At 37.2% G+C, this 22,582-nt stretch overlaps 1 protein-coding gene across 4 annotated transcripts in view; it reads right to left on the minus strand.

Moving 5' to 3' along the window:
• Exoc4 (exocyst complex component 4) overlaps positions 1-22,582 on the minus strand; it is a 695,598-nt gene that overhangs the window by 608,079 nt on the left and 64,937 nt on the right. For all 4 annotated transcript variants that reach the window (XM_040728511.1, XM_040728513.1, XM_040728515.1 and 1 more), the window contains exon 6: positions 6,121-6,364. In XM_040728511.1, coding sequence (XP_040584445.1) covers positions 6,121-6,364 — 244 coding nt within the window. The remainder of the gene's footprint in view (positions 1-6,120; positions 6,365-22,582) is intronic.

A 22,582-nucleotide genomic window follows, 5' to 3' on the forward strand; every position in this document is an offset into this window, starting at 1 on the left:
AAGAACAGCTTGGTCTTTAACTATCAGATGCAAAATAAAGCTTTAAGAAATTTATCATTGAGAATTAACTCCAGCCCAATCAACCACAAGTCCTTTTTCTAGAGACTAAAAGCAAAAGACAATGTACAACCAGAAAGACAAAATAACCGTGAACATACTGGCATTACTGACTCACTTCATCTGTTATAGAGCTGCCAGTTATTAAAAGTACAAAGACTTAGGATCATCCATGGTAATGAATTATCCACCTTGGTTAACATAAGTCCCACAATCAAAACAACTATTTCCTTTCATTTGTTTAAAAACAAATAGTACAGTAATGAGTGATGCATGCTCGTTAAAGAGTGATGGAGTTTCTTCACTATGTCCCTGGTTCATTCTTCAAACCCTTCAATATTTAATAGCTGGGTATATTTAAAGCATGTTCTCACTGACATGTGTAATCACAAGTAGAGATTCAATCAAATGGAATCATAATCACCGAAGTTAAATTTACTTGCTTCCCGCCTGCTTTGATTTGAATTAACTCTTCATCTAAATCACATCGAGGCCCTTCCTGATTCGAAGCATGTCCAGGTGCTACATGCAGTGCCTGAGAATGGCTACAAGAAGCCACAAGGACAAATGTCTGACCTTGCTTCAAAGCAGCTCTCAAAATAAAGTAACCAGTTTTTACCAAGTCCTGCATTTTAGACACTCAGAAGAAGAGTACCTAACATAGAAAGAAGAGATGAAAAGGAAATGCTAATTATTTGAAAAGGAAACACATGCCTAATTCCAGCCACAGGTCTAAAAGAAATCACGAGAAATATTCCATTTTTCTCCTCCACAAATACTATACTTGTACTTTAACCTTGGGATATGAGCCTTTTGACTTCCTCATAGATAAAGTCACTTTAAAAGCATGCCCTTTCAAAGCAGTAGGTCCTCCTACAGAGTTCCAAACCCCATATTTTAAAAATATTGTAAAGGTATATATTTTTAAACTTTATAGGGATAATCCAATGCATTTTTGAAAATGCTAGTCTTCAAAGGCTGAGAGACAGGTGGTGGGGAAGGTGGTGGGAAATGAGATGAATATTAACCTTGAAAAAATCTGTAACTATAAAGTGGGTAATGATCGGTGTTAGAATTATTCAGCACGCACAGAGCTACTCTGTCAATCAGTTACAGGACAGACCCATAGCAGGCAAAAATGAAAGGAGTGAATAGCACACTGTGATCCAGCACAATAAGTAGGATCGGATTTAATGTATGTGGCTCTCCTTCAGAACCATGTAGACACACAGTAGTCCTCACATATCTGTGGTTTTCTGTCTGTGGTATCAGTTACACACTGTCAACTACAATTTTAAAATAATAGCTAGTATATCTGAGAAATAATTTAAGGGTTTTAAATCTGTGTACATTTCTGAGTAGCAAAATCCCTCCTCTAGACTATCTACTCTGTTTAAAAACTGTTAGTCACAGCAGGGCAGTGGTGGCACACACTTTTAGTCCCATCACTTGTGAGTTCAAGGTCAGCCTGGCATACAACATGAGTTCCAGGACAGCTAGCAATATTATACAGAAAAATCCTGTCTCAAAAAAAAAAAAACAAAAACAAAAACAAAAACAAAAAAACTTTTACTCACTTAGCTGTGTATAATCTGTGTGGCCTATATGTATACAGAGAAAAACATCAAAAAACTGAAAGTAACAAGATAATGAAACACCTTAACCCAGCACCCTTACTCAGTAAGTCTCCTTCATCTGATTTTGTGTTCTGCACCTATCCCCTAACCAGATTATTTTGAAGTATTACATCCAGACATAATCCAGATAGCATAGCAACTTATTGTTACATAAATAAAAACTGTGCTCTCACTCATAACAAGAAAAAACAAACCCAAACCACACTAGAAATGTCACTTTTCACCTCTCAGATTGGCAAATATAAAAGTATCTGGCAATATAATGTATTGGCAAGGGAGCATACATGAAAATGTGTACCTCTAAGAAAAGTGCACTTGAATAAGTCACTGGGGTCAGCGTAAACTGTGAAAATGGAGAGGCAAGGCTCTGGTTCTTTTCCTTCTCACATTTGAGATGTTAATATCATGGTGACTGCACAACTAGAAAAACAAGCCAGTGCTATCAAATGAATGAGCTTGACAACTACAACTAGCATAAGCAACAAGTGCTGCCTTACTTGACTCTGCTTGTCCACTACACCTTTATTATAGTTTGCAACAATCTACTGATCTGAGGGTACCTTTCTTTCCCTTTAAACTCCTTGAAGACAGTGCCACGTCTGACTGTTTGGTATTTAGCTTAGTGTCTGGTCATAGCAAATATTCACTCTATGTGGTATTCATTCTTTCATTCAAAAATTACTATGAGTCTAGTGGGTACTCCACTAGAATGTAAAATTATGGACCAAATAGGACAAATTATTTTTTTCTTCTCTTCTTTCTAGGTATAATCAAAAAATAAATAACCAAATACATACATAAAGCTATACATAATAAAATTTTATTAAAAAAACAAAGCCTTATAAATCTATGACATTTTTCTATATTAAATTTAGTTTTATGAATGATCCCCATAGAAGCTTCAACATCATCCAATTCTTCCTGTCCTCTTCCAGTTCAACAATTTACAGTGCAGCAGGCCTTCAGCATCTGCCTGTAATGAGCTTTTGCCTTTAGATATACACCAAATAGAGTAGTTGTCATATACAATCCAATCACCACTATCTACCTCCTCTGGCTCACTTCCTTATCCTTGACAAGTTTCAATACTTATAAGAACACTTTTTCCTTCAATGTTTTCCTCTTATTTTTGGTACTTGTGAATTACTATAGAATTTCTTCTGGCTTCTTTGATACAATAATGATATGAACATCTCATTGGCTAGATTTTTGGAAATAATCAACAGTAACGAAACAAAACTTGAAGAAATTGGTTCTAAACTACAGAGGTTGTGGCCACACTGCCATCTGTAGTTGAAGACACTGCCTTGCCTTTGACGGGAACAATAAATAGCAAATGGTTGTGCTAGGTTGGCAAGGCACCTGTCATCCTGTTAACACTTACCAAGTCAGTAAGTGCAGTGTAATAGTTGCTGAGCATTTCCCTTTACCAGTGTAGAAAAGTTTAGAAACACTACTGATAATGAAAGAACCTAAAAGATAAAATATTTCTCTATGAATATGAATAAATGCATAGTTTAGAAAATAAAAAATAAAAAGTAGGCCATCAAAATGATTTTTTTAAGTTGATGAAGAAAGTATTCTGGCTTTGTATAAATTAATGCAATATGGAATTCAACAGCCTCATTCCGTCTCCATTTCCAGCAAAATACCACACAACATTAACTCACTTTGCATAAGACAAATGGAAACGGGCCTGCAATGTATCACAACCACAATATATTTAACAAGATGGAGATGAACAATGAAACTTCCAGGGAAACTTACAGTGCTGATGCCTTGCCTCAGAGTTGCATTTGCATATAAATGTTTTAGAATAATTTATTTCATTAGGGTTAGACAGAGAATATGCATGTTGGGAATGGATAGGGATTTTGCCTATATTCCAATTTTGCTTAAGGAAAACAGATTCTTCTATCTCCAGCAATAACAGTCTTGAGATAGTAAAATAACAATAATGATGGCACTAATAATGCCACTGTGATTTTACTTCCCTCTGAAACAAATGTCACTAATATCTCAGGAAAGTTTCAACACATAAGCATCATGCATGCCTCAAGGAATAACTTGATAATGTCCTTTCTATAGGAAGCAACAATGCTAATCATTTCTGAATGACTGTGATTAACTTAAGGGAATTAAGTCTTGAGGAGTTTTAAAGCACCTTGTAACTATCAAAAACTAGCTTCCAGAGGTCAGCTCAGAATTATCAGTTATTTGGAACCCTGGTCCAAAAATTTAGTTTTTGATCTAATAATCTGTTTTACCCACAAGTGATTATTTCCTCTGTAATGCTTTATTTCATAATAAAGGATTCTGGCCAAAAATATGTAGATTTTAACTTTTATAAAAGGGAACTATGTTATACAGGAAAGAAGAAAGTGGAACATGAACCATTTGTTTGCTTCTTAGTATCCTACGTACCTTGTGTACCAAAATAAAAAGAAAGAAAAACCTTTAAGAGCAAAGAGAGAGAGAGAGAGAGAGAGAGAGAGAGAGAGAGAGAGAGAGAGAGAGAGAGAGAGAGAGAGAGAGCATGCAAACAAAAAAAAAGTCTGCTGCTGACTCATTCTTCACAGAAAACCATTTAGAATTTCCTGGGGCAAGGAGCTGACTTTCTGCTCTGCTTCTACTAATGTAATCTCCACTCCTGAATTCTGGAAACAGCTGAGGCAATTGAAGAGAAAGAGGTCAAAATCCTATGAAAGACACTATGCTTTTAGGGCAACTATAATGAGAGCTGCAGGAAAGTTATTGATCTGTGCCCTTTGCTTTATTTCCAGTATATATTACAGTAATGTTATTTCCCTATGAAAGTTCAGTCTATTCATCTGGGCACTTGAAACATCAGAGCAAATAGCAAAGCAGAATTTTAGAGTATTCATTAGCAAAGAGTCAAAAGGTCTCTGCAGAAATACAGGTACCCAGAAAAAAAAGAAGAAATGCAAAGTTCAATTCTCAATCTCTGCATTACAACATGAGTGATGAAACACGTGAAGACTGAAGAAGGCACCAATATTACACATATGCGTTGCCATGTAGACAGACACATGTGCATGACGTTTTTACTAGGCATTGTAACCACTGACCTCATCTAAAGCAGGCAGCACTATAAGGTACCAGGAGCTCCAATACTGTCAGATCTGTTTTCCAAAACCCATGTTGGTCAACCATCTGTTTTGAAGCATTCAATAACTCTAGACAAGTAGAGAGTAATTTGAACCTTTTTTATTGTTCCTTTACCAATTATAGTACTTTTGAATGAAGTTCATGAAAGAATTGTTTTTGAAGGATTTTTAAGTCAGTATCAGTGCTATTTAGATATCAGAAAATATGAATAGAATACATCAGCTTTTCCAAAACATTAAAATAAGTCAGAGGCCAAGTTAGCATTCTTTCTCCTTATTTCTGCTTAGTGTCTGTTTTTAAGTAAAAACAGCAGAGTCTCCTTAGTAGCATATTAAGAAAAGTAAAACCCTTTATGTATTACCATCTCCCACATACATACATCCAAACAAACAACAAAATTACTTTTTTCTCCTGTGACTTTTTTTCCTGGAGACCGTGTCTCCCTATGTAGTCTAAGCTGCCCATGACCTCGAGCTCCTCGTGCCTCAGACTTCTGAGCACTGAGATAATGAGTACCCACCACCATATCCATTTGCCTTCTACTCCCCAAATACATTGAAATCTTCGCTGACGCTTTCCCCCCACTGCTACTGCAGGCTTATATGCCTGGTGTGTGTCAGTCAGGTATATGGTACAAATGAAGGAGGGAAGAATGAAGAGATCATTTTACCTAACTCCTAATTTGAAATACTGCCACACAATACTGGACTGCTATTCCCCAAAACATGACCTGACAAACCTGTTCTCCCAGGGTATAATAGCCCCTCTTGGGATCTGAATACAATTGCCATGTTATCCTAGGAAACAAAAACTTGGACATTCAGGTCCTATTATAGTTTTGATGGAATGTAGAACTTTCTGATATTTTCTCATTCGCAAATAGCAACACATGATGCAGAAGAAAACAAAGACAGAGGAAAGACCACAGACTTAGGAATCAAGTAGCCATATACTCAACTCCAAGACTAGCCAGCCTCCAAACATAAGGTTGGGCTAATACTATCTCTGAGCCTCAGTTCTTATAATTATAAGATGTGGACACTAATAACTAGCTTACAGAGTAACAGTGAAAACTAAATGAAATAATATAAACAAATTATCTCTCATTCAATGTCTGTGAATATGGACAAAAAGCCTAAATTTTCTCAACAAATCAAAGAAAGACAGACAATGCCTGGTCTGAGAATCTATGGAATATAGTATTCTCAGCTCAAGAAAATAGTCTCACCTGAATAGAAGTTATTTATTCTCCACCCTAGAAATTATACAATAGAAAGAGAAGCCAACACCAGACTACCTTGGCTGGTTGTCCACCGTGAGACTCTCTCCCCTCTGATAGCCTCTGTCGGCCACCTGAGTGGTTGACCTCTTCACAATCTGCTTTAGCTCCTGTTCCAAACGCTCTTTAATGGCTTTTACTGTCTCAGGGATCTTCTTCAGTCTGGTCAGCCCCTGGATAAGAATTCCCATGAAAAGAGTGCTGCTCTCCTCTGGATCACACTCCAAGTCCTCCTTGATGTCCTGCAGGTTCATCTCCCTCACTGTGAAAGAAAAGCACACCAGAAATGTGAGGTCCGTTTTCCACACTGATTCAACAGCAAAGGAGACTAATAAAGATCACTGCTTTGATTATTCCCTTAAAGGAATCGGAGCAATTTTCTATTAAATTAAGCTACATAGTAATAGGCAGCAGTGCCTAATGCAAACTAATTAGTTACTAATGAAATATACAAGCAATTATACATGAAAATGTGTGTTGCGAGACCTAAGTCTGTAAATATGTGTCTGACTGGTTTGAATAAAGCACTGTTGGCCAACAGGGAAGCAAGATAGGTGGGACTAGGAGTCTAGGAGGATTCTGGGAAATGTAGTGAGGAGACTCCGTCATGATGTGATCCCTGGAGGAGAGAATAAAACTCTGGCATTCTCGGAAAGACAAGTCCTTATAAATATATATTGGTGATTATGGATCAATGATTAAGTCAGAGCTAGCTAATTAGAAACCATAGCAAACAGACAATAGCTTCATAATTAATATAGTTTCCTGTGTGTTCATTTGAGTTAGTGAGGCTCCGGGACCTAGGCAGGATCCTGCAACAGATGTGAATCTCCAGTTTTACGTAATTTTGACCCAAGTTCACTAACAAATTAACTACACGCTGTCTCTAAAATACTAGACATGGCGTGTCAGGAGAACTCTAGAGACTCAAACCCCAATCTCAACTTCCTACTACTAGTTATAAGTGATAAACAGAGGGAATAAAAAATGTTATGAATACATGTAGGGGGCAAAAGTACATAACTACAACAAATAAAAAAGAAATGAAGAGAAATATATGTAAGACAACATAAACATGAGGAGTTAGAGGAAAAATATAATAGTGAAGAAGTACTGAATAACTAACTACCAAGAAAAAAACATTTTTCTTCAAACATACCTGTGACTTGGCATGGTAACTCACAACATGTAATCCCAGCTACTGAGGGGCTGAGGGTTAGGGACTGAATTTCAAAGGGAGGCAAATTCCTGCCAGCCTAGCAAACATTATGATACCTTGTTAATAAAAGTGAGACAGACAGAGAAACAGACTTGTCTGTGGGGGCGGGAGTTATTATCTTTCATAGACCTTTGTTATACCAACAAAGACCTTCTGACAAGTTATATTATACGCCAAATATCCCTATACGTCTTTATGATACAGCCTTTATGCAAACCATCTCTTCTTCAAAAGGAGGAAATAGCATCAAACAGTAGTCCTTAACCCCTGTCAGAAGGTGGGGAGAATTAGCTAATGATCTGAGATCTCTGTCCCTACTAAAACTACATAATAAAAGCCATATTAGGGCTGGAGAGATGGCTCAACAACCTTGAAGACTGCAGTCAATGTTCTAGTATTCATGTAACAAGTTAGATATCTCTGAAAATGCCTGTAAGCCCTAAATATTAAAGCCAAAGACAGCACAAGAATACTACAAACTAAACCAGTATCTATTATGAAACATATTTCTCACTACATATCTATATACCCATAATGGTTCATTATTCACAGCATTCATTATTATAGAGACAACATTTAGAAGCAACCCAGGTGCTCAACAACACATGAAACAGAATAGGAAAATGTGATCTATATAAACAGTAGCATGTCACTCCACTTTAATACTAGGGAAGTCTGACACACTGTAGGAAGGAGGAATCTTGAATACAACATGCTAAGTGAAATAAGATTGTCACGAAGACAAAAACTCATGATTCGACATATAATGAGTTATTTAGGGGGTCAAACTCCTAGAACCAGAGTAGACAGTTGTTTTTCAGGGTCAAGGAGTAGTTACTTTTTAAAACCTACTGAGTTTGAATTTTCCAAGATGAAAAGAGCTATGCAGATGGATAGGGGAACTGTCTACACACACTATGAATAAACTTAAAACTACTGATTTATACATTTTAATTAACTAAAATATAAGATTAGTGATGTGTAAATTTTAACATAAAATATGCACTTAAATATGAACCAAAGGTATTTTATCAACATGCAAGACATAATTACTTATGCAAGCTCAGTCTTATGAATAAATCCTATACATGTTTATCTATGATGTCTTATTAGACTCAGTAGGCTCCCAGAAAGTAAGAGAGACCATATTCATAGGGCAATAGAGTATGTTTAATGATACAGTATTCAATAAGAATAATGTTTAATACTAATGAAATTGGAAGTATAACCCAGAGGCTTAGCCTCAAAAGATGAAAATCTAAAGACAAGTTTTTAAAAGATCATCAATATTTTCAAATGTAATATTATAAAAAATATACACTTCAGTTCCTAGTTTTGTTTTATACATGAAGAAGTAGGATACCTCAGGCCACAGAAATAATCTATCTAGCAAATCCAACCCCACAGCAAGGCAAGAAAAGTACTCAGCAACAGGGAGCCACCAATTCAGCATGGAGTAGGGGGAAGTGAAGCTGAACTACAAAAAGAGCTTTAGGGAGGAAGAAAAGTAGTGGACATTTATCTGTTCAAATGCTCTTTATAAAAGGCATGCATATGAGTCACAAACAGGACACATACAAAGAGCCACCTAGACATCATAGCTCCCTGCCCAGGGTGACTGCTAATAAGGGAAATATACTTTAAGTCAATACGGCCTGCAATGACATAACATATACCTACATATATGCACACTAATGAGTGCTGACTCATTAAAAAGCAACACATAAACAAGATTTGAATAATGAAATGCCACAGCCATAAACAGCACATCTGTTTAAAAACTTAACTTTTTGTTGTCTCCTAAAATCTCCTAGAGCATAGACACTTAACAGATCCAATATTAACTGATTTGTATTACCTATTTCACTTACATCAGCTGAAAACTAAAAGGCAACGTAAAAGGGTAATATAACCAAAATGACAAGTCTAATATTCACAAACATCTACAAGATCAGATAGCATTACTAGAAAAAAAAATTGTTCAAAACGAATTTAACTGAAATTTAATAAGGCTTCACACATCAATCAGAGCATAACCTGTGCATCTTTCCAAACTCCTGATGTCCACATCATCCCAAGCACCTGAATTGTGATGGTGGGTACCCAGTAGATAGTATTAGACATTTTAAAGCTAGAAATATATTACTTCCATCTCCAATTCTCTTACCCTTGATTTTCATTTTGTTCCAAAGATCCTAACAACTAAAGGATAAACCAAATGTAGTTTTAAGAATCTTGCTAGTTCAAGGCCAGGCTGGACCAACAGCCTTCAAAACAACAATACAGAGAAACCCTGTCTCATAAAACCAAAAAAAAAAAAAAAAAAAAAAAGAATCTTGCTGCCTGGTAGGATAATGTAACTAGTATAAGACTGGGGATGACTTTTACCTTATTTGTCCTACACTCCTGCTTTGTTTATACAGACCTTGGCAGATACAGACAGTGGTAGATGAGGGCAAACATAGCAGGAGGATCTCACCTGACTGGATTCACATAAACTATGCCTCTATTTACATGGCTTAGGGCCACAAATATGCATACCTGTATCATACACAGCACATTTCTAAAATTAGCAGATAAGACCCAGGCATGACAGTACACACCTGAAATAATCACCAGACGAAGACCACCCAGGGTATACAGAAAGAAACTGTCCCACAGAAATTGAACAAAAGACTAACAAGTAAACAAGGTGAATAATCTATTCAAGATGATAAAAACTTTTGTTTAATGACTCTGCAAATGAATATAGAAAACAATCTAGACTATCAGGCCATGGCTGCATTCTTTCTTCAATATTTAATAAAATAGAATCAGCAATTTGTATCATGGCTTACCACACACATCACAAAACTGCAGAAGACAAGGCCCTTTAATTCACTGTTGAATATGCCATATCATATCATTTAGCACTACTGCTTGTACATGTTCATTAGGGTATGATACGATGGCAGTGTTCACTATAGGAAGTCTTGACATATGTCATTCATTATATTATGTACAATATACAAACTATACAAAGTTAATATACAGTAAATGAGTTCAAGCTATGTAACTTGAATTACATGTTATAATTAAACAATATTAGCTCTGCATAAGAAAAGAACTGTTTGCCAGCATTGAGCAAAACTAATATAAAGAGAAGCCTTTGTAACAACAATTAATTTTAAAAAGGGGTCATGGATTTGAAAGAAAGAAAGGAGGGTGCACAAGACAGTTGGGAGGGGAGAAAGGGGAAATGATGTAATTACATCATCTCAAAAAATAAAAGAAGTAAGAAAATTAAGGAGCCTTTGAAAATGTTGTCAAGCCTAATTATACCACTAAAGTATCAAACAAATTACCTATCTACAATTCAATACCACAGATGGGAACCTGGCAATAATGACAATACTCTGGAAAACAGTAAGAAAATCGCCACTAAAAAATAATTTGTGTGCCTCAAAATCACACTATAATTCATATTACTGAAATACTCATTTTTCTTATTACATAATTACACATAAAATATAATTCCTGAAATTGAAAGGAAATAGTCTGGTTCAAATACAGAGTACCATAGCTGAAGACAAGAGACATGAGCAACGAATGGAGGCAGGGTGTGGAGTCAGTGATCTCCTGATGGAAAGACAGACAAGAAAGCTAGGGTTGCTCCATCTGTTTAACTGGCCTAAGAAACACACTCACTTACTTATGGGTGCCTTAAGCCAGGAGCAAACCAAGCCCCTACATTGGCTAGAAGGCTACTGGATCTCCCCAAATTCCCATCCTCTATTCTTATCTCTGTGGAAATTCTTGAACAAATATGTATCTTAGATATCACTCCTTTCACCAGTAGAAAATGACTTCTTCCATGTTTTGTTCTAATTAATACACCCACTGGTACAGAGGAGAACAGTAACTGAAGCACTGGTTGCCTCTGGAGTACAGAATCTTGATTAGGGTCTTTCAAATGTTAACTAACTACCCCTGGAGTGTAGATTCCTGATTAAGGTACTTCAAAAATGTTAGCTAAGAACCCCTAAGGTGCAGATTAAATTACCTTAAAGAAACCTACAGACAATAAAACACCCACTCCAGAAAAGAGACTGTGAGGTGGATAGAACGAGGATATCAATTCACAGAAGAGGACCCTGCCCTGCTGACCTGAAAGCATTAAGTGCACACGGTGTACACATAGGACTAGCAGTGTGGTCAAGAGAGAAAGATAGTAAATTTGTTTAAAGCAACAGTAGGAAGTATTTTTAAAACAAAAAATGACCTACTGAATCTTTTTATCATGGAACCAGAGCTTGATACCCATTAACTCATTTAGAGCAAGGACCTAAAGGCCCTCCCAGGACAGCTGCTAGGCTCTGCATCTCACTGTTGCCATAAAGAACAGGCAGAGCTTGCAGCTAACCTCGGACTGGTTCCTTGCCACTTGGAGGGTATCTGGCTTCCTAGTAAGGGGCAAGGTCAGGAAAGGTCAGAAGTTCAGCACATACTGCTGAGTCAGGGGTCTTTGTCTTGCTGAGTCTTTTCTGCAGCCTGCCATCACTACAAAAGCTGGATGAGGATCTGGTCCCTTCAGTAGGGCCCAAGGCAACTTGCCACTTACCTACGGCTTTGCTACAATGCTGCAATGCCAAGGCTCAAGTAGACCTGAGTTTTCAGTTTACCCTAAAGCAACACCTGACTCCAGGAATACACCACAAGCTGAGACCAAGTTCCAACCCTTGTAGATAGGATCACCTGATGCCCCTTAGCCCAACACACACACCTATCACTTTTCACCAAGTCACCCTGAAGTGACCAGCACCACCACCCCAATTTTAGCAGCCATGATAGGCTAATATGTGCTCGCATTACCTTGCTGTTCCTGTCCTGGTCACAAGGAGATCAGATGCCCTCCTCATAGCAAGGAACCAATCAGAAGTTAGCTGGCAGGGCTGTGCTTTCTGGCTCTGGCTGTGCTTTACAGACAAGTGCACTACAGTGACATGCAGAGCATAGCAACCACCCTGGGAGGGCCTACGGACATAACAACCAGTTGACCAATCAACACAGGGCAGGTCACCCAAACCTGGAAGTGCACCAATCCTGAGACTGTTGCAGAACCCTAGAAACTCCCCTTATGCTGCCTTTATGATCCCGCCTCCCAGTTTCTTTGGGTCTTTCTCCAGCCATCCACCACGTGAATGGATGAAAGGCCCAAGCTAATGGGGTTAGCTCATTAAACAACTACAATAAAAGACTCTTTGCTTTTGCATCGAAGTGGGCCTGTTGGCGATTTTGGGGGTTCAGAATTTGAGCACAACAACCCGTAGACAAATGTCAGCCAATCGGGGATTCTAACCTTAGAAATCCCTCATCCCAACCTTTGCTGTGATTAAACACCCCACCCTAAATGGGCTTGAGATTCTTAATCATTCTAATTCGTTGAACACACAGAGTCCCAGTTTAAACTTTAACAATGGCTCTTTGCATTTACATACGGGACTTAGTCTCCATATTGATTTTGGAGGGTTTCCACGATCTGGGCATAACAGTATATTAAAACTCAATAAAAAGAAAAATATTGAAAGTTATACATTGAAAACTTGCTGCTTTGTGAACAGACAGATCAGCAATGTGACTGTTAGGTCCCCCATCCCTTGGTATTTTCTCCCATAACTCTACAGGACAAAAAGAATAAACCACACAAAATCCATCAATAAGTACATAGAAGCTGATAGACAGACAGATGATAAATAACTTGAAAAGAGAAATTGCTCCAAATTTGAAACAACTGTTATTAAAAATAATGTTCCTAGAAAGTGGCATCTCATACCCAGCCCTGCCTCTGCATTGCCACAGTCTGTGTTTGTGCGTGTACATGTACAACACTAGGGACACAAACCTTCCACAGCAGTGTGGAAGTCAGGGAGCAACTCTGTACAATTTCTTATCTCCTTCCACTTTAATGTGGGCTCCAGGAACTCAGTCCATTCAGGCTGTGAGCTTTGGCCACAGGTGCAAAGCTTTACCTCAACCATCTCACAGACCTTGCCACAGGCTTTGGAGCTGGCAAAACTAGAGGGTAAATAACTATAAGGAAAAGAATTCATGATGTTAAAGATGAGACTAAATCACTGCAGTCATCATCATAAAAGGCAGCATCTACATGTAGTCATAAAATACTAAAAACTTACCCAAGTTGACTGGTGCATTAACTATAGGGAAGGAATTTAAAGACAAACACAATCCAAAAGAAAAGATTTTAAAACATAGCTTATTAGAAGAGGGAAATAAGACAAAAAGGAAGAGAAAAATGTCCTCTGGTTAATGGACCATTAAGAAATAATCTTTAAGACGTAATGGGCTCTCATACCAGAGAGTCAAAATTCAGACAATATGTAACCTTTCCCACCACCAAAACAATTTTTAAATCCATAATCCTATCTGGACTTTGTTATACTAAACAAGAGGGGCAAATGAATTGACAAGTCTTTAAAGTACTCCTGTACCACAAAAACAACAGGGAAAAAATGATGAGCAACTCACACTGGCATACCACAAAACAGTCAGGAAACCCAAAAAACATCAGGACACATAAATGCAAAGAAAAACATGAAACACAAGAAAACAAGAAGGCAGCACCCTAGATGTAAACAATATATTTGAATAAAAATTTGAAGATATGTAAACCTACCTTTTGCCAGAAATTTAAAATCTAAACATAGACATGAATAAAATATTGGAAGATGTAAAAAGTGACCAAAGTCAGGGAAAAATTAAAACGAAAAGAGTTTAAAATGTCCATGAGAACCGAGCCCGGTGACACATGCCTTTAATCCCAGCACTAGGGAGGCAGAAGAATCTCTGTGAGTTCGAGGCCAGCCTGCCTGTTCCACAGAACAAGTTCCAGAACAGGCTCCAAAGCTACAGAGAAACCCTGCCTCCAAAAGCATAGATAGATAGATAGATAGATAGATAGATAGATAGATAGATAGATAGATAGATAGAGAGATAGATAGAGAGATAGATAGAGAGAGAGATAGATAGAGAGATAGATAGAGAGATAGAGAGATAGAGAGATAGACAGAAAAAATAAGAAAATGTAAAAGATATTTCAGAAAAATTATTCAGAAAAATGGAGGTAAAATATAAGAAAAGTAAGATTAAAAAGATATAAGGGGAAGCAGATTAACAGGAAACAAGGCACAGAAAAATAATATTAGCATGAGAAAGACAGAAACAAACACTAAAATGGCTCATTATATAAAATTACAAACCAAAATTTTACCAGAAAGTTTTTTTGTTTAACTTACAAAAGAGTCTACTGGGTATCTGAGGAAATGTATTCAAAATAATCAACTCTAAAACATATCTAGGTGAAACTAATAAATGCCTCAAATTAAAAAGAAAATCTAGCAGATCACATCAGCAGGATCCTGTGGTCCTAGCTACTCAGAAGGCTGAGGCAGGAGGTGACTTGAGGCCAGCTGCTCAAACTACTCTTTTCCATCTATCAGATTAAAGGGGGAAAGCTGTTGGGAAACAAGCCCCACACCCTGGTGGTGGGAAGGCAGCCTGGCACTATTCTGCTAATGAGATGATTCCACCCAACTCCTAAACTACAGCCCTTACCTGACACCACACAAGAAAAGTTACTCTAAATAAACCAGAGCCTTAAGCATAAGATCTAACACAATGTAAGTCATAGAGGAAAACAGAACAAAAGCCTCAGAAATGTATTAACAATTCCCTTCATATGACACTAAAAGCGTGGGCCAACAAAAGGAAGAACAAATGTGACTTCATCAAAATTTGAATGAAGGTCTACAATGGACACAACCAACACTAGAAAGGCAACCTGTTCTTCAAACATGAGAAAGTACTTGAAATTTATATATCTGAAGAAGAGTTAATATCTAAAATAAGAAATCCCTACAATTTGCCAATAAGAGAACAAATAACCCAGTTACAAAGTAGGCAAAGGACATGAGTAAACATTTTGCAAAGATGACAAACAAATAGGCAATACACACATACAAAGATGTTCAATATCACTAATCACTAGGGAAACGCACATTAAAACTACAATCAGATAGAACCTCAGACCAATTAAGATGTCTACTATCAAAAACTAAGAAAGTGACATGTGAAGAAACAGAACCCATATGCACTGTGGATAAGAAGATAAGAAAGTGTAACTGCAGTGACAACAGTGTGATTATTCCTCAAAAACCTCAAAAATAGAATCACCATATGATTCAGCAAGTCTACTTCTGGACACAAATTCAAAAGATCTACAAGGGGGATGGTAAAGAAAATATTTACAGCACAACACTGTTCCAGTAGCCATGAGGTAGAAGCAACAGAGGCATGGACAAACAACATAGAGCATCTGAGCAGTTGAGCCTTGAGGGGGAAGGACATTCTGACACACATTACAACATGGCTTACCTTAAAAGACCATGCTGAGCAAAACTAGCTAGTCACAAAGGACAAGCACTACAAGTCCACTGGTATGCAATGTACAGAGCAGGCAAACTCACAGCAACGTTTGCTGCTAGTGCTAACAGCCAGGAGTTAAGGGGGAGGAAAGGAAGAGAGAGCTGTTGCTCAATAGGTACAGACCGCTACTTTTGGAAGCTTCATTACCCATAGTGTTTTATCACAGCAACAGAGTAATACTACATACTCTAAGCCATATAGTACACAATGTGAGACTCCATATGACATGCTGCTATATCCATACATCAGTGCCTCCTCACTAAACCAGCATCAGTGAAGCTTCATGCAATCAATCGAAATTAACACAGAAACAACCCAAAACTGTACAGAGAATGAAAGACTTTGGAACACTCAGTCCTCAATGGAATGCCTTCATCAATCTCCCTCACCCCAGCCCAGCCTTCAGGGGTCAAGGATCTATGCAGAAGAAGAGGCCAAAAGACTTCAAGATCTGAGGTGATAGATGACTCCAAGATACAAGAAAACTGAGGCACACATGAACTCACAGAGACAGGACCTGCACAGGTTCAGGCCAGACAGTGTCCCAGCACTGAGGAGGCAAGAGACTACAGGGCCCCAGCCCTAACTAAAATGTTAACTGTAACTGAGACCTGCCAGCAAATGGAAAATCAGTTCTCTCCAATGGAGGGTCACTGGATATACCAACCATACTCCCAGGTAGGGCACACAAAATAAACTCCATATTTGTGTGTGTATGTGTGTGGACTTCTTGTTTTGCTTTGCTTGGGTTCTTTGTTCATTTGGGTCTTGGGGAATTTTTTCTTTTGTTTGGGCTTATTGATCTTAGGATTGTTTTAAATTTTGTTTTTGTAGGTTGCATTTGGTTTTTAGTTTTGTTTGGAGAAAGAAAAAAAAGAGTAAACATAAAACTGAGTGGCTAGGGAAGTGGAGAACGTGGGAAGAGTTGGGAGTGAGAGAAACATGATCCAAATATATTATATCAAAATTATTTTAAGGAAATAAAATAAGCATTGAAAAGTTATACATACTCTAAGCCACATAATATAAAATAAAAATTCTTAAAATTCTATACTAAAGTTAATAAACTTGTTTTTCACTGTGTCATAAATTGATTTTTACAATTGTTCTGGACTTAATTTATGTACATATTATTACTTAAATAATTAAAATGCAAACTAGGCTCCTGGCTGGTGGCACATGCCTTTAAGTCCCAGCACTTGGAAGGCAGAGACAGGCGGATCTCTGAGAGTTTGAAGCCAGTCTGGTATAATGCAAGTTATAGGACAGCCAGGGCTGTTACACACATAACCCTGTCTCAAAAACAAAAAACAACAACAAAAATGCAAACTAATACCACACTGTTGTAGATAAGAAAGGAAAAGCTAGAATTGTAGTGGGTTTACTTCAGTTGGAATTGAATCTATGTTTTACATAAACATAAGTGCATATACCCATAGACAGAAATAAATGGATACAAATCTGTACATGTATGCATCTGTATTTTCAAATATGCATATGTCCACATACACACATTATGAAAAGACGTGCTTTCTAGCTTTGTCAACTAACAGTGACTACAGCAATGACACAAAAGAACAAAGACCTTAGTTTCAAAATATTATTTTCCAAAAAAGGAACCAAAGTTCCTTAGAGAGACCACTAATTTTCACGTAGGGACAGAGAAAATAGGAGGTGAACTCCAATTGACTTGCAATTCTGAAATATGAGAAAATATTAAAACCATAAAGGGGGAATTTACTTGAGAAATGAATAAATGAATGAATGAATGAATGAGAGAAATAAAAAATATGGATTTACAGATTACCTTTTAAGGCTACAGACAAGAATTATCTTGGAATCAATGCTAAATTTGAAATAATAAAGAAAATGAATGCTGGTAAAGTTAAAATATCTCTGTGGTATACATAGAAGGCACTAAAAGATTAAGTTTAACATCTAAAAAACTTAAAAATATAATACAATTTTTAAAATACAGTTTTACATCCAATATAAATAGGAAATGAGTCATTAAAAAAGGTGTGTGGGGTATGGCTCAGGTACCATGTTTGCTGAGTCAATATGAAGACTTGAGTTTGGGTCCTCATCATCCCCACAAAAAGCTAGGAGTAGCTCCCATCTGTTTTAATCCCAGCACTGAGATGGGGATTATCCTAGGCTGTGGTTACTATAGCAGAAATAAATAAATAAATAATGGTGAGTGCCACCCGTCATGAGAAATCTTGTCTCAAGGGAATAAGATGCACAACAATAGAGGCCACTCCACATAAAAATCCTGGTCTCTGCCCACAGGAACAGGTGTGCATACACTCACACATACACATTTATAAAGCCACACACACACACTTAATTTTTTAAAAAAGACCTATTAATAGTGACACAGAAATGTGTTCACACAAGCATGACTTTCTCTATCATTCAAATGTTATGGAATGTTGGTGAACTTAATTTTACAAAACAAATTTTACTGACTTAAGAGACCAGATGTATCCATATGTAATAATAGCAGGGGATTCAATACCAAATTATCATCTTTGGGTAGAGCATACAAAGACATATCAGGCCTAAATGGCATCACAGATGGAATGCACTTAACAAATATTTACAGTTTATTCCATTCAAGAGCTATGGAAAAACAGAATCTAGTCAGAAGTCTATAGAAGTTTCTTCAAAACAGAACACAGTACGATGAGTCACAAAAGCATTAGGAACAAACATAAAATGAATTCTTGTATCTTATCTGACCATAGTGGAAGAAGTTACAAGTTAATAACAAGAAAAACTACACATTTTCAAGAATGTATTAATTAATACATTCTTGAAAAATTATGAGTCACTGAAATCAGAGAGAAAATTTCTTAAAGTCCTAGAATCAACTGAAAACAAAATCACAAATCCTTTGAGATATATTAAAGGCAGTTAGTTCTAAGAGACCAGTTTATGTGATTTTACATTTTAAAAAATGAAGAGAGATAACAAAACAAAACCAAAAAACACACTTCAATATTTTAGAAACACAAGAATAAACCAAGCCTGACATAGACAGACAGAAAAAAATAAAGAACAGGATAAAATGAGAAAAGCAGCACTGAGACGCGGTGACAACTGAGAAAGCCTTAGCAAAACCACCCAAGAAAGAAAGGGCTCAGAGAAACGCAATTAGGAGCAAAACTGGGGGCTTACCACAGAAATCACTGAAATCCAGAAAATGATTATAGAATCCTGTGACATCCTAAATTTGAAAAAGGAGGGGGATCTAGAAGAAATAAATACATTTCTAGATAATTTATGACCTGCAAAAATTAAGAAAAGAGAAAAAAACAACAGGTTGATAACTAACAATGATATTAAAGTAGTACTAGTTTCAAGAAAAACTCAGAATTCCCTGCTCAAGGACGTGAAAGAACTAACACGAATGTTCTTTAAAGTATCCCATTACAAAAAGAGATGGCAGAAATACTCCTGAACTCATATTATAAAGTCAATATTACTCTACAACGTTATCAGATAAACATAAAATAAAAACAAAAATTATAGGCCGATTTCTCTGATACACATGGATGTAAAATTCCTCAATGAAAATCTTAAAGATCAAAAATCAAGAACATATATTCGTAACTGTATATTATAACCAAGTTGATTTTATCGAGTAGATTAAAAGATGATTTTAATGTATACAAACCAATAAATATAATACAGCACTTAAATAGATCTAAGGACAAAAAACAGATGATTTTCTCAAAACATGCAAGAAAGGCCTTTGGCAAAGTAACATCCCTACATGATAAAAGCTGTAAAGAAACTAGGAATAGAAGGAACATACCTCATCACAGTAAAAGCAAGAGAATTCTTTAGGTAACATTATACTAAATGGGGGGAAAAAAATAAAAGCATGTCCCCTAAAATAAGAACACGTGTTCCATTCGTTCTCAAATCAGTGCTTCATTTCTTCAGTCAAAAGGAGAAATGAAGGGATACAGAGAGGACAGGAAGAAGCAAAGTATCCCTAGTTACAGACCACACCATCCTACACTTACAAGAACATAATATTACACAAGAAAATCCTCATATCTGATACTTTCAGCAAAGTAGCAGGATACAAAATCAACATACTAAAAAAGAAATCAGAAAAAATTACAATATTTAATAAAAGCAGAAGTGAAATATGAATAAATGTACCCAAAGAGGTGAAAGATTTCTACAATGAAGAAGACTAAGAAACTGATGAATAGAGCCGAGCATTGATGGCGCAGGCGGATCTCTGTGAGTTCGAGACCAGCCTGGTCTACAGAGTGAGTTCCAGGACAGCCTCCAAAACATTATAGAGAAACACTGTCTCAAAATAAAAAAAGAAAGAAAAAGAAACTGATGAATAGAATACAAATGGGAGGACATTCCAAGTTCATGGACTGGTAAAATTTATAGTGTAAAAATGATTGTAGTAACAAAAGCAATGTACATATTCAATACAATCTCCATCAAAAAGACCCACAAACAACCAAAGCAACCTAAGGGGAAGGGAAATACTGGAGATACCACAATACCTGACTTCAATTTACACTACAGAGCAACAGTAACAAAAACACACATAATGAAACAGAATAGAAGGCCCAGAAATAAAGCCATGTATCTACAGTCACCCGATTTATTTCTTTTTTTTTCTTCAGTCACCCGATTTAAAAAAAAAAAAAAAAGACACCAGCGTTGTGTGCTATTTTGTTTGTGTTCTGACAATAAAGCTTGCCTAGAGATCAGATGGCAAACTCAGTTAATCATAGAGGCCAGGCACTGGTAGCACACACCTTTAATCCCTGTGTTTGGGAGGTGGAGCCAGGAAATGATAATGAGGGATGGAGATAGGCTCTCAGCCTGTCTGAACAGAGGAAGGAGACAGAACGATGCAACTGATGGCTGTTCCTAGTTCTCCGATCTTCCAGGTTTTAACCAGACATCTGGCTCCTGGTTTTTTGGGTTTGTTTTTTTTTTTTTTTTTTTTTTTTTTGGTTTTTTACGAGACAGGGTTTCTCTGTATTGTTTTGGAGGCTGTCGGTCCAGCCCAGCCTCGAACTCACAGCGATCTGCCTGCCTCTGCCTCCCAAGTGCTGGGATTAAAGGCGTGCGCCACCAATGCTCAGCCTGGCTCCTGGTTTTTATTGGTAAGATTAATTAGATTAATGCTTCACACCAGCCTAAATTACTCATCAGCAAACAGCAAAAACATGTTACATGCACGCACTGAAGTTGTGTTCCACCCTAAAGAAGACCAAGATAATGTTCTTTGAAAAGGAAATGGATGGAAGGGGGAATAATCATAATAGATTGAAAAGAGGCAAGCTCAAAAAGACAAATCCCACAAGTTTCCTTCCTCTCCTGTGCATATTTTAAAATACGTGTATAAGACATGAAAGTGGAGGGGACTATTTGTCAGGAGGGGCAAAGAATAGAAAAGAAGGTACTGGGGAGCTGGCCATGTTCAAATATAGAACACAACTATATGAAACCCATAATATTTTGTAATTTACAAACAGGAAATGGGGAAGAGGAAATAGTAACCTAGTGGGACTCACAGGTTAAAGGGTATACTGATCGCTAAGATTTGAATCATGTAATATCTTAATTATAATATTTGTAGTAAATATACTTAAATAAAATCTGGTATTTCTATTTATTTTACTAACATATGAACAGTTATGTACTATTTTACCTGGCCTCCCTTATATTTTCCTTTGATTATACACAAAATTCATCATAGAAGTCAACACAGGCATTTCATGAAAACGAATACAAATAAAAAAAAAATACTGGAACTAATTCTAAACAAAACCAGCCAGACCCAGAAAAACAATGGAATGCTTGATTGAAATGCCAATGGAGTTGCTAACCTGGGTGTGAGGTCCAAAAAAAAAAAAAAACTGTGGACAAATGCTAACTGTGGTGACTGTTGCATACCAGAGTGCATGCTGGCCTCTAGGCACATTCAGTAAACCAGCAGCTCCACTCAGCTCTTCTCATCCTGCCCCAACCCTAAACCTCTCCAGCCCAGAGGCTTCCCTCCCTCCCCTCCCCTCCCTTCCCCTCCCCTCCCCTCCCCTCCCCTCTCCTTCCCTTTCCTCCCATACCCTACTCTCCCTCCCCTCCCCTTCTCCAGCTTCTCTTTCTATATAACCCTGCCATTTAGGCCATGTGCTATCTTGGTTCTTCTCTTGGCTCCCTTGGCTCCCCTCTCTTCTCTTCCTCTCTCTCTCCCCTCTCAGAGCACCATTCAGTTTGTTGCTCATGTTTATTCTCTTATATCAACAATAAAAACCTGCTCCTCAACCATACTTAGGAGTTATCATTTCCTCATTTCATTCACTAAGGTCAGAAGTTCAGCTATTTGGTAAGACAGAACACTTAACGTTGGAACATACAATTCCCACTCCTTGTTGAGAGAATCACTTAAAAATCTCTGATTCTTAAAATAAATACTAAGTCTCAGGTAAGATTATATGAAATAAAATGTACATTAAGAAAACAGCAATGCCAGGCGGTGGTGGAGCACGCCTTTAATCCCAGCACTGGGGAGGCAGAGGCAGGTGGATCTCTGTGAGTTCAAGACCAGCTTGGTCTACAAGAGCTATTTCCAGGACAGCCTCCAAAGCCATAGAGAAACCCTGTCTCAAAAAAAAAGAAAGAAAGAAAGAAAAAACAGCAGCAATAAGAAAAAAAATAGTGTTCTTTTTTATTACTTGACCTATGTTATATCAAAAATGAAAGTAGCAAAAAGTCCACTTTTGCTAC

This window comes from Mesocricetus auratus, unplaced genomic scaffold, assembly GCF_017639785.1.
Source record: "Mesocricetus auratus isolate SY011 unplaced genomic scaffold, BCM_Maur_2.0 Super-Scaffold_100019, whole genome shotgun sequence".
Taxonomy (NCBI): Eukaryota; Metazoa; Chordata; class Mammalia; order Rodentia; family Cricetidae; genus Mesocricetus; species Mesocricetus auratus.